General features: G+C 50.5%; 1 protein-coding gene across 1 annotated transcript; it reads right to left on the bottom strand.

Annotated features, from left to right (window-relative positions):
• Positions 1-6,344: 6,344 nt before the first annotated feature.
• Positions 6,345-8,073, bottom strand: DUSP23 (dual specificity phosphatase 23). The gene is made up of 3 exons (XM_075563647.1): positions 7,960-8,073; positions 7,590-7,855; positions 6,345-6,764 (listed from the first exon to the last, which is right to left on the bottom strand). Exons 2-3 carry the CDS (start codon positions 7,851-7,853, stop codon positions 6,579-6,581), a joined length of 450 nt encoding a protein of 149 aa, XP_075419762.1. The 5' UTR covers positions 7,854-7,855; positions 7,960-8,073; the 3' UTR covers positions 6,345-6,578.
• Between the last annotated feature and the right edge of the window lie 3,993 nt (positions 8,074-12,066).

Raw genomic sequence — 12,066 nt, 5'->3', positions numbered from 1 at the left:
CAGTCACGGGAAAGTATGAAAGGCATCAGTGGCAACTGACATAGTTTTGAGACAAACAATCCTGTGAAACCATGTTAGTTCCCTCTGGAACGGAGGGCAAGCTGAAGGCGGCAGCAGCAGGTTTGATTTGAGCTTGGAAACTGGGTACAGCTCATTCTGGGGTTGATGGGCACATGCCCATCATTGCTCTGGGGCGATGTGATCCATGGGGTAGTGGGGGTGGGGGGGGGAGGGGCGGGTGCAGGTACAGGGGTGTGTAAAACCCAAAGCAATGTGTGAGGAGCAGACCTTCTTAGCCAGAGGTGTTGTGATGGGTTGTCCTACACACTGCAGACAGCTGTAAGGGTCAAGGTCAGAGGCGGTGATAGTGACGTCCAGGGTGGAGCAGCCAGTAGTGTGGATGCAGGGAGTGGGTCTATGGCTGCACTCCTCCCTGTAGCAGGAAGCCCTGTGTTGGCACAAAGCCTCATGAAGCAATCATAGAACCTTGAACCCAGAGATCAAAGGACACACAGAGTGAAGGGCAGGTAAAGTGGAGGTGGCAGAGCCAGGTTACAGAGGAAGCTCCTCAAAGGTGTTGGTTGATGCTCTGCCTAGCATCAGAACAATTTTCTGGGATAGTAACCAAAGAGATGTGTTAGACCGGTTGACTAGAGGAACAAATCCAGGGACACTTATATATGGTAAGAGAGAGCTTTATATCACGAAGTAACTATATATCAAGCAAACACCCAGCCCAGTCCAGATCAAGTCCATAAGTCTGATACTAGTCCGTAACTCCCTCTCCAGACTCATGAAGTCACACACAATGCTGCAGAATGCAGGAAGATCACAAACTGGTGGGTGGGTGCAAAGTCTTGTCGATCCAATGGTGGTGGACGCATCTTCAGGGCTCTGGCTGCCGTCAGAATGGCTTGAAGTAGCTCATAAGCCAGAAAGCGAAGCAGAGAGGGGAGGTTCCCAAGACCTCCCCACAAAAAGGTACCATCAGGCTGTGACCTCATTGACAGGCTAAATTCCACTTTATTTATCCAGTTGATAAATAGATAAATCCCTCAGTATCATTTGATGTCTTCACCCCTCAGTGGTAGTTACATAATTTTGTGTATTTAACTACCACTGAGGGGCGAAGAGATCAAATGATACTGAGGGATTCTTTTCACGTAGTAAAGCTTCCACACAGGACCTAAGAATAACTATGAACTCTTGTTGCTGTTAGGTGCCATTGAGTTGGCTCTGACCAACAGAGACCCTGTGCACAACCGAACAAAGCGCTGTTGTGATAGTTAGGTTTATTGTGTCAACCTGGTCAAGAGGAACATGTGGGGTTAATCAGGTCACAGTTTTGTGGGAGGGTAAAGAGATAAATGGCTCTGCAAGGCCCACCCCCCTCTCTTGCTCTCTGGTGATCAGAGGGTGTTGGAGCATGTTGCTGCTTTAGCTAGTTCTCTGCCTCAACCTGTGAGCTACACTACCTGTGGACCCTGTGAGCAAGCCAACCTGTGGATCCTGTCGCTAGAGCTTGAGGCTCCTTTGAGACCTGCTTTGCCATGCTGCTGGTGCATACACCCCTTGAGTTTGAGTCCAGTGGATCCTGTCTCCTTGCATTTCTCGAGTTCGATATCCCATCCAGGTCTGCTTTGCTAAGCTTCCCAGCTACTGATTGTTGCTGACTTACCCTGCTGTTTGCTGCTTTTGGGCAGACACAGACTCAGACTGCCTTGCCGGAGGGAGGACTCTGTTGTCTGCTTCCTTGACCTTGGATCCAGCAGCCCACGAGTTGAAGGACTTCTAGTATATTAACTGCTCCATGGAAGTGTGTTGAACTGAGTCCTCTGCACTGCTATAAGGACTAATTAGCTGTTATATTCCTTCTTACTGTAAAACCTATCTCTCTATATCTATTATTGTAAGAGTCCTGGTTTTGTGTCTGTAGAGAACCCTGCCTAACACAACTGCCCAGTCCTGCACCATCCTCACAATTGTTCCTATGCCTGAGCCCAATGATGCAGCCACTGTGTCAATCTATCTTCATGAGGGCCTTACTTTTTTTTTTTTCTGCCCCTCCACTTTACCAAACATGATGTCCTTCTCCAAGGACTGGTCTTTCCCGACAATATGTCCAAAGCATGTAAGATGAAATCTTACCATCCTGACCTCTAAGGAGCACTATGACCTAACTATGTGTAAGAAAAACAACAAAAAACATACATAAGGGGTTGGGTATAGATGGTATTGCAGTTAAGCCTGTGCAATAGTTAGATTCTCTGTCACCTTGGCTGGGCTGGGGTTCTCAGTATTTTGGCAGTAATCCCCATGATGTGATCTAATACAATGTAATCAACTCCATGATGGGATCTAACATGATAGAATCAGTTTTGTGAGCAGTTGGCAGTTGTGGTGGAGCATGGCCTCATTTACCAGGCCACATGACCTAAAGCAATTAGAAAAAAGATTCGCTGGGGGTGTATGGCCTGCTCCTTTTTAAGAAGATTCTGCGAGAAAATTAGTCATTTCTTCTGGATATGGGGAGTCTGCATCTCACATCTAGCTCCTTGATTTTCTGCCATATTGCCTGACAACCCCAGGGGCTATCAACAACCTGCCAATCGTGAATTTATTTGACTTTGCATCCACCAGCCTGTAGTTTTCCTGCTTCCTCAGCTATAAAAGCCTCCAGCTCAAAGCCACAGATTTGAACCAGACTGAACCTGGGTCTAAACTGCGTGAGCCATTTCTTATATGCTTTCTAAAACCACACACATGTAAGCATCACTGGCTTTGTGTCTCTGGAACCCAGCTTAACACAGCCTGCCAAATCACTGAGAACAGAACCTGAATATAGGAAGTTCCACTTTAGAAACCTAAGAAAAGGTAAGGCCAGTGCTGGGCATTGCTTAAACACGGAGTGGTGTCTGACCTGCTCCATACTTCCTCTTAAGACGTGTACATTCATAGAAGTAATTCCCACGTATTTTCTCACCCCTAGGCCATTAGAAAACTAACATCCATGAAGGTGTCTGGTACCTGCTGGTATGATGGAGTGATTTACAATGGGCTATTTCGCCCCACAGGGAATCTGTGAGCCTGTTGAGGGACACTTTTGGTTGCTGTGGTAGTTACATAAGCTGGTGTCAACTTGTGGAGGGGTGGAGTCCAGCCTGTCAATCAGCTCGCAGCTTGATGACTTCATTGCGAGGCACAACAGAGATAAATAGCTCATTGGAAGTAGGACTCACTTCCCTGCAAGACCTTCTTGTTGACAAGCCACATGGAGCTAAGCTGATGGCAGCCAGAGTGTTGGGCTCGAGGAGCCACATGGAGACACATGCCAGCGTTGAGATGCTTCCACCGCCACTGGATCCACAAGACTTTCTACGCAGTGGCCTGTGATCTTCCTGCACTCGGTGCCATTGCGTGTGTCATGTTAGTTTGAAGAGGAATTTACAGACTGGACATATGGGCTAATATTAGACTTATGTACTTTATCTGGACTGGGCTGTTTTCTTAATGTGCAACTACTCTTATATAAAGCTCTTTCCTGTACCCATGAGTGTCTATGAATTTGTTTCTCTAGTCTACCCAGACTAACACAGTTGCCATTGCCAGTGTGTCTCCGGGGTGTGCGCTGGCAACTAGGAAGTAGAAGCCAGGCATGCTAACCACCCGATCATGCACAGGGCAGCCTCTCACAACAATTATTCAACTCCAAACAGCAAGGGAGCGGAGGTTGAGAATCTCCAGCTAGTGTAATAGGCAGGTGTCTTGTCCTTCCCACCCTCATCCCAGTGTGGGAGAGACCCACAGCCAGTCTGGCACTCCTCATTGGTGGCCAGATTAACAAGAGGGGGTGGCAAGTATGCAAATCATCTGGGGGTGGGAATGAGTTCAAAGGTAGCAGCAAAGCTCTCCCCCAAGTTAGGTGATGGATAAGGGTAGGGTTTTTCACTTCAAGGCAACTCTTACTTATTTAAAAACCGATTTCCTTAAGCACATAATTATATGCTTATTTCCCTAAGGAACTCCTGAAGCCGAGGAGAGCTACTTAAATTACGGGGATGGAGGCTGCACACAGGGCTGTAATGGGGTTCGAAAGATTTCTGTCTCTTGTGAAGGAGCCTTGTGGGGAGGAAAGGCTAAGGGTGCGGAGGACGAGGGGAAGATTTAGGGAACAGGAAGAGAGGACTGGCTGTACCACCCCGCAGCATGTCAGAACCAGAGAGTTGAACTTCAAGCCACACATCTCTCCTCATTCTGATAAGCCCTTAAAATGGAGGGAACGGTTCAGGAAATGGGCCGATTCATATCCTTCCTGCCCCAGCTCCTTCAGACGAAACACACGAGTGCGCACAACGGCCCCCACGCCCTTTGGGAGGCGTCCTGATTTGCATCAAGACACAGAGCCAGGGGCTGGTGGTCAGAGGGGAAAAGGATCATCTTTGTGTAGCTGATATTGAGTTTCCGCTGGAGAGAAATTAAGGCCATGGATGTTGATGGTATTTGCATGACATGAATGATATCATTGATTCCATTAAACTGTTACCAGTGAAAAATATTGAATTGGCAAATGCTGCGTGTTATCTATGTATGTACAACAGTGAACAGAACAGGGCCATGCTGCTGGGGGTGGGGTGGAGTGGGAGGTTGGGAGGGCCTTGATGCGGGAAGGCAGGTGGATGGAGCTTCTGATGGGAGGGCTCAGCGTGTCTTCTCTGCTTACTAGCTCTCATTTTTGTTTCATAGTCTGGACACCTGGAAGTGTAGGTTTCTTCTCTTTGGCAGGAGTCTCTGGTTAGTACCAGTTGTTAATGGTGTTTGGCTGCTACCTGAAAAGTTGGTGGCTAGAGGCCACCCAGAAGTGCATTGGTAGAAAGGACTGGTGATCTCCTTGTGAAAGATCAGCCCCTCAAAATATGATGGAACACGGTTCTATACCGACACACAGAATTGTCATGAGTTGTAAATGACTCAATAGCATCACCTGGGGAGGCGAGGTGGGACCAGAAAAACAAGAAACAATTATGACTCAGAACTGGCACAAAGAGGAGACCCACTGCCGCTGAATCGATACCAACCTATGGTGACCCCACAGGATATCCAATCAATGCTCTGGAGGACCACCCAGTGAGCTGCTGATAGGGTTCCCCAGGCTGGCAATCTTGACGGAGGGGTCTCCCCAGCTTTCTCTCTCGGAGCAGCTAGTGGGTTTGGACAGCCTCTCTTTCCATTCGCAGCACACCCGTCAACCACTGCCCCGGAAACCATGTCCTTCTCCTTCCCCTAGACTGGCTGGTGTACCTTCCATGTGAGTTGCATGGGGTTGAGACAGATGGGGGTGGGTTTTGTGGCGGTGATCTGGTTGGTGGTACTGGGAGAAAGGAAGAGTGAGGGGTGGCTTAGGCCTGGCCCTGGTTTAGGGTCCAAGAGACGGAGTGTACAGGAGCGAGTTTGTGACCTGTGTCCTCTGTGTTCCTGCTGCTCTCTGAGTGCCCATTTGTCCCAATACCACTGGGCTGCCTCTCGCAGTGCCCATCTTCTACAGGAGGCAGGATGCTGTCTCCCTTGCCTCTGCATCTAACGAAGCCGGTCACAGAGGCACCCTGCACATGGGAGTGAGGTGGGCGGTGGACTTCAAAGGGCTTGTCCAAAAGTTCCACTGACTTCATTTTCCTACAAACGTTTGGAAGCCCTGCGTAGGTCATGATGCATTTCTACCTTGTCTGCAGGCTTGCCGTGACAGAGGGGCAGGCAGACATAGCAGCAAAAGGGGTCCTAGGGCTGGGGTATCCCCATCCCTCCTCTCTCTTAAGCCAGTAGTGTTGATGACAGTGGCCGATGGGTCCAACAGGGGAGAAGTGAAGGTAACATCTCAGGAGCCTGGCCAAGCTTCATAGCCACAAGCTCCCCTCTAATTAATTAACCAATAACTGCTCTGGAAAACCAGCCAGGCTGGCTCAGGTCTAGCACTTCTTGGCCTGAGGTGTGGGGCAATAGTAACAGGATGCATAAAGGGCTGGAGGAGCCCTGGTGGCGTAGGGTAGGGTGTGTGTTGGGCTATTAGCTGCAAGGTCAGCAGTTCAAAACTACCAGCAGCCCCATGGTAGAAAGATGAGGCTTTCTACTCCCCAAGATTTACATTCTCGGCAACTCACAGGGGTCGTTTTACTCTGTCCTGTAGGGTCACTGGGGGTCAGAACTGACTCACTGGCAGTGAGTTTTGGGGTTTTTTGGTTGCGCTTTAGCTTCCTTGGAGGAACCAGGAGAGATCGCCGGCCTATCCTCCGTCACAGGGCTATGGTGAGGCTCACATTGGGAGATGTGTGAGGGCGCTCTGTAAATGGTCAAGTGCTCTGAAAAGGTGAGCTGGTTCTTATGAGTTATTTATTTAAGGAATAGCAGGGGGAACCCCCACTTCAGTGGGGCCCCAGCCATCCCTTCCTTTGGATCTGCCAGCAGAGATGGTTGCTTCAGTCTCGAGAGCCAGTTGGGAGCTGGGGGCTGAATTCCTTTAGTTGGCTTCTGTCTCTCTGGCGCCATCGACCTCCGAAGTCAGACTAAATGGTTGGTGCCCAGGCCCCCTATTTAGTTCGCTGGTAGAACTGGAAGACCGCTTTCTCCTGCTCATAGGTCTCGATGGAGCCGGGTCGAAGGCGCCGGATTTCAGCAATGGCGTCTCCTGCAGTCGATCTGCGCTCCTTTACTAGGTAACAGGCCAGCATGGTGCCAGTGCGGCCAAAGCCCAGGGCACAATGCACGGCCACGGCCTGTGAAGAGGGAGCCTGATGAAGTGGGGCCCAAGGTGCTCCCCAACATTCTCTTGTCCCTGCGTGGCCCGGATTCAGGGATCTGGGCACAGGACTCAGTTCTCGGCGGCCACTAAGTGACAGCAGTCGTCCTGGAGGGCTGCCCTGGTACCTGGGTGGTTCAGAGGCCACCTCTCCTCTCACAGGTGGCTGCACTCCTGGTCTGCCTTCCCACAGCCCTCTGCCTACTTCTTCCAAAATAAAAGCTACTGGCCATGTGTGTTCACCAAGCACGTGGGTTTATGATCAGTCCAAATTGGGATGGGGTGTAAGATACACAAATCATCTGGAAGAGGTCAGTATAAAAAAGAATAAGGAATTTCCCACTGAGAATTTATTTTGTCTTAATTATCACTTGAAGTGATATTTTTTTTTTTACTTACTGGATGAAAAAAAAATCACATTATCAAAACGAATTTTACCAGTTTTTATCTTTAAAATTTTTACAATGTGGAGACCAGGAAATATAAAAATGCATGGCGCCATTATATTTAATTAACAGCCTGCCTCTGACTTCAATCGCCTTTTTTTCCACGTCTGCCCAACCTTTTCCTCCTCGTCTCACGGCACCTGGTTCTCTTTGCTTGGGGCTACTGACCTTTCAAGTGCTATCCAAAAGTCATCCCCCGCCCCTATATTTATCCCCCCACCTCCACGAGTTTCTGTCCTTCAGCACCTGATGTCCCCAGTCCCTACCACTCTCTGATAAACACTCCCAAGCTCCGCCCTGTGTCCCCACCCTACCCCTCGGGGCCCCGCCCTCTCGCGTTGGCCCCGCCCTCTGACCTCTCCCCGGGCGTTGGCCTCGTCCACGATTTGCAGGAAGTGGTCGATCTGGTGGGGGGCCGGCGGGCAGAAGTCCACGATGCGCAGCTTGTGCAGGGTGAGGTTGGAGCTGTCGCTGTAAGGCGGCTTGCGATCCGTCAGGGACACCAGGTGCCGCACACCCTGCTCCCACAGGAACTGGTAGTGGGCGGGGTGCCGCGGCAGTGCCAGCCCCGCCAGCCGGCCTGGGAGCACCCACGAGAAGTTGGGGGGCTCCATACACATCGCTGGGCGAAGGAAGGGGACAGCGGGTCAAGGAGCATGGCCAGCCCAAATCCGCTCCGCCCACACTTGCCCTCGCCCGCCCCGGGCCCAGGAACCAGCCACCTACCTGGCCGGGTCCACTCCAGGACCACGTGATGCCTGGAGCCCGCCCGGGATTACGACCCGCTGTGCCCTGGGGGCTGGCCTAGCAGCTTGGCCTTCAGCCCAAGCGAAGGCTCTGCACCCCCCGGCCGTGGTCGGACACTAGTTGATTGGCTGGATAATCAGTGGTGGGCGGGATCACGGCAGCGGTGCGCACGGAGATTGGCGGAGCCACTCAAGCCACCCAGGAAGGAAAGCTCCAAAGACTACGGTCTTCTGGGGGTGAAGCACCGCGGGGTTGGATTCTGCTGCACCCTCGCGGTAGGTTAAAGTTACTGCATCACTGCCCAGTTGACCAGGACATCTCTCCTCAGGGGATACTCCAAGGGCATGAGAGGACAAATCAATTTCCACCTTGGGGGAGAAATGTTATCTGCGATGACTCAGACTCGTCACTTTCAGTAACGTTTTGAATTCTTCCAGTGAAAGGGGAATCACTAGTGTACAGACCAGCACTTCTACCCCCACCCCGGGGCTACCCATCTGGTGCCCTAAACATAATAACTAAAGGTAATAATAACAATAACATAAGAATAGCCATTTATTGAGCAGTAACGATATGTCAGGTTCTCTATTAAGCTGTTTACGCGTGTTTACTAATTTCAGTGCCTCGAGCGTATGAAGTGGGTAGTTTAATTAACTTCAGTTTTCAGATGAGTAAACCGAGACTAGGAGAGGTGAGACGTGTGACCAAGAGGTGGTGTGAATATTTGACATCAAGCAGTTTGTCTCCAAAATATTTCACCACAACCCAGTATTGTTTCCTAAAGTTAAACGGAAGGCTTCTTCATCTAATTATTCCCCAAATGACAGCTGGGTGAAATACCTTCTAATTGCATAATTTTGCTTCATAGTTCATGGCATTCAATCTCTGTGGCCATCCTCCGCTGGCCAGACTCGAGTTTGTCAGTGGTGCTCTTATAAAGGGACCTCCTGGATCTCACCACAGTGCCTCGGAGACACCAGTCCAGGTCCTCACAGCCAATCCCAAACCAAACTACACTCACTGCCACCAAGTTGAATTTTCCCTCCCAGTTCCTTTCCCCGCCTTCCAGGAGCCAGTTAGGATCCTGATTGTGATGAGTGTCCGAACCATTTATTTTTTTACAACCTATATGTATCCATAATCAATTCACAGTAGTATTTGGCTTTATCCACACAGGTAGTAGGCTGTACCTAGTGCTCTGCAAATGTCTGTTTGGAGCAACCCTATGGGGCAGGGTGGAAGTGCCCCTGCGAGTTTCTGAGCTGGTAATTCTTGATGGAAGTGGCTCTCTCCCGAGAACTGCTGGTGGTGCCCAACGGCGGACTTTGCAGATCACAGCCCCCAATCAACAGTGTTACAGAATTATTATCTGGATGGAAACAGTTGGCCCTCGTGGAATTTGCTTACATTCAGGTGTTGTGTTTAGAGCTTCCTGGAAGAACTCTGGAAGGAAGATATTTTTGTATCCTTATTGTAAGTAGGTGAGTAGCCCGAGGCCTGTTGGGGGCATGGGCAATATAGTACTGAAATTTTGACCGTCCAGGCAGAAAACGCCAGTTCCCAGACAATAGGCTTCATCCAGAGCCACTGCCATCTGGCCAGTGGGGCTTTCCTCTTGCTGGGATGCTCAACAGGAACTTCAGAGGAACTTCCAGACCCAGATGGACTCAGGGCAGAGGGCTGGCAATCTGCTTAGGAGATCCTGCCAGTGACACCTTATGAATCATAATGATCAGGCGGCTAGCACAGGACCAGGCAGGCCTGAGGTCTGTTGTGTGTGGGATCGTGTAAGAAGGGATTTAACGTGACCAAAGACATACAACTAGTAAGTAGCTGCGATGGTAGAACCAAGGTCGGTGTATTCCGAGGCCAGAACACTGTGCCATGAAGATGAACTTCCCGCTCTCAGCTTCCCACTACTGCACCTCCCAGCACACGCATCTGACCATTTATCTGTCTGGGTTCATCACATTGAAAAGGTGACTTTGTGGACCAGGCAGAGCCCCAGTCCTGGGACTCCTCCCTCGACTCCCCTCAGGTTCCACCGACCCTCCTTCCCATGCACACAATCACAGCCAGATGAAGCCCTTCTTGTCTCCACTCCCATTTCCCGGAAAACCCCAGCATCAAGCTTCCTCTTTCTAGCCTGCCTCCAATTCCTTCCATTCTCCCGTCTGCCCTGGTTTCCAGGCCCCTCCCTCCTCATATCTCTCCCCCACTTCTCTCAACCACGTGGCTCCCTGGTGTTTCTCCTTGCCCCGCTGGCCGCGTGCTTTCCAACACGTACTTCTTTAAAATTTAATATCTTCTTATTTCCTTCCTTTTCCTCTACTCTCCCTCATCCGGGAAAGTTTTCTCGCAAATTTGACCCTGGGACGGACCCCCTGGATGGGAAAGTAGAGGGGCAGCAAAAGAAGGAAACATCCTGACAAGATGAATTGACGCAGTAGCGGAGCCAATGAACCCCAACATAACACTTGTGAGGATGACGCAGGACCGACCGGGCAGTGCTTTCTTCATTCTGTTGTCCATAGAGTCGCCGTGAGTTGGCACCGAATCGACAGCACCTAACAACTCTCCAGGATCTCCTGCCCCGTCCCTGCCTCCCGGAGATCCAGCTTAAGACCCATGCTCTCCAGAAGGAAGGCAGTTCTGGGGGAGACAGGTTCTTTCCCTGTTCCTTCTCTAGCAGTGTTTTCCCCAATGTGGGTTTCCAGGGATGGAAGCAGACCCATGGGCCCACCTGAGGTTCCCCCAGCCAGCCTCCTGCGAAAGCCAGCTGTTCCCTTTGTAGGAATTCCTTCCTACTTTCTTCCTGGCCCATATCCCTTCCCACAGCCTGCTGGGGGACCTCGTCTGGGGGTCGGCAAACTTTTGAGAAAGAAGAGCCAATCTGTCCCTCACAACAATTTAAAATGTATTTGAGAGCCATGGATCTATTTTTACCAAAAATGAAATCACCGTGATATAAATCAGATCCTTTAAAAGTTTATCAAAATTTACTTCAGTCACATATACGTATGGAAAGAGCCGAATTGCCCACACCTCCTTATTTAGACCGTGTTCTGCTACGGTGCCTTTTCAATGTCCTTTATCGGGCCCAAAGAGTCTCAAACTACAAGGGAGAAACCATTCCTGATAGTTTGGTTCGCCAAGCAGAACCTGGTAAAGGGGGAGAAGTGGGTGACAGGGAAGGAACCCTAACCCAAAGCAGCAATGGAGGCCCACTCTCCATGCCGCTCCAGCACCAGAGGCCGCAAAGGGCAGTTAGGACGCAGCTCCCGCTCAACGGAAGTAAAGAAGATAGCGAAGCTTGTGGGTGGCAGCCGTGCTAGAAGGGTGGAGAACCACAGGATGGATGTTCACAGTGCCCCACAAAAGGTTGCATTGGTTTCAGGGCCTGTGGGCAAGAACACAGCATGAGCTCAGGCGGGCAGGCACCTGGGAAGGGGGGTATGCTACAGAAAGCCATCATCCAATATCAGCCGACCAGCCTGAAAGCCAGCCAATGGTGAAAAGTCCGCCAGCAGCCGACTGCAAGCCTGCTTCTGACTCCTACCTGGATGGATTAGCAGGTGGTGTGTGTGTTGCTGGTGGTGGGGTAGAGTTTGGGGAGGTGGGAGTAGGGGGAGGTGGAGGGTAGGAGGAGGGAAAGGCTTTGGTGTTCCAAGTTAAAGTACTTCCTCAATAAACTCACTTGTTCTGATCTAGCCTTTTCTCTGACTCTGGTCTGAGAGCTGCCCTGTCACTACCCAGTCTCTGAATTCTTCGGGAGCAGGGCAAGAACTGAGAGATGAGAGGCTCAAAACCTTGAGTGGCCTCCTGGTAACAGTTTGCTAAATGATACCTCCTGCATTTAACAGTGTCAGTATGCATCCTCCCCGAATACTAACCCTCATTCCTGTCTCTGTTAAAGAGCTAATTGACCTCGGGAAGGTAGGTGCTGTCTGAACCCCAACTCACTTTGCATAAATAAATCTGCGTTTGCAGGTCAGTGCACTGTGCATATCTGTTTGCCTAGAAGTCAAGGCTGTATCTTTCTAGCTTTGAAGTTCATGCGTCTGATATGGATCCCAGATTCCTGGT

The sequence above is a fragment of the Tenrec ecaudatus genome, chromosome 1 (genome assembly GCF_050624435.1).
Source record: "Tenrec ecaudatus isolate mTenEca1 chromosome 1, mTenEca1.hap1, whole genome shotgun sequence".
NCBI classification, from domain to species: domain Eukaryota; kingdom Metazoa; phylum Chordata; class Mammalia; order Afrosoricida; family Tenrecidae; genus Tenrec; species Tenrec ecaudatus.
Note: the sequence above shows the minus strand (reverse complement) of the source record. Positions and strands in the feature narration are given on the sequence as shown.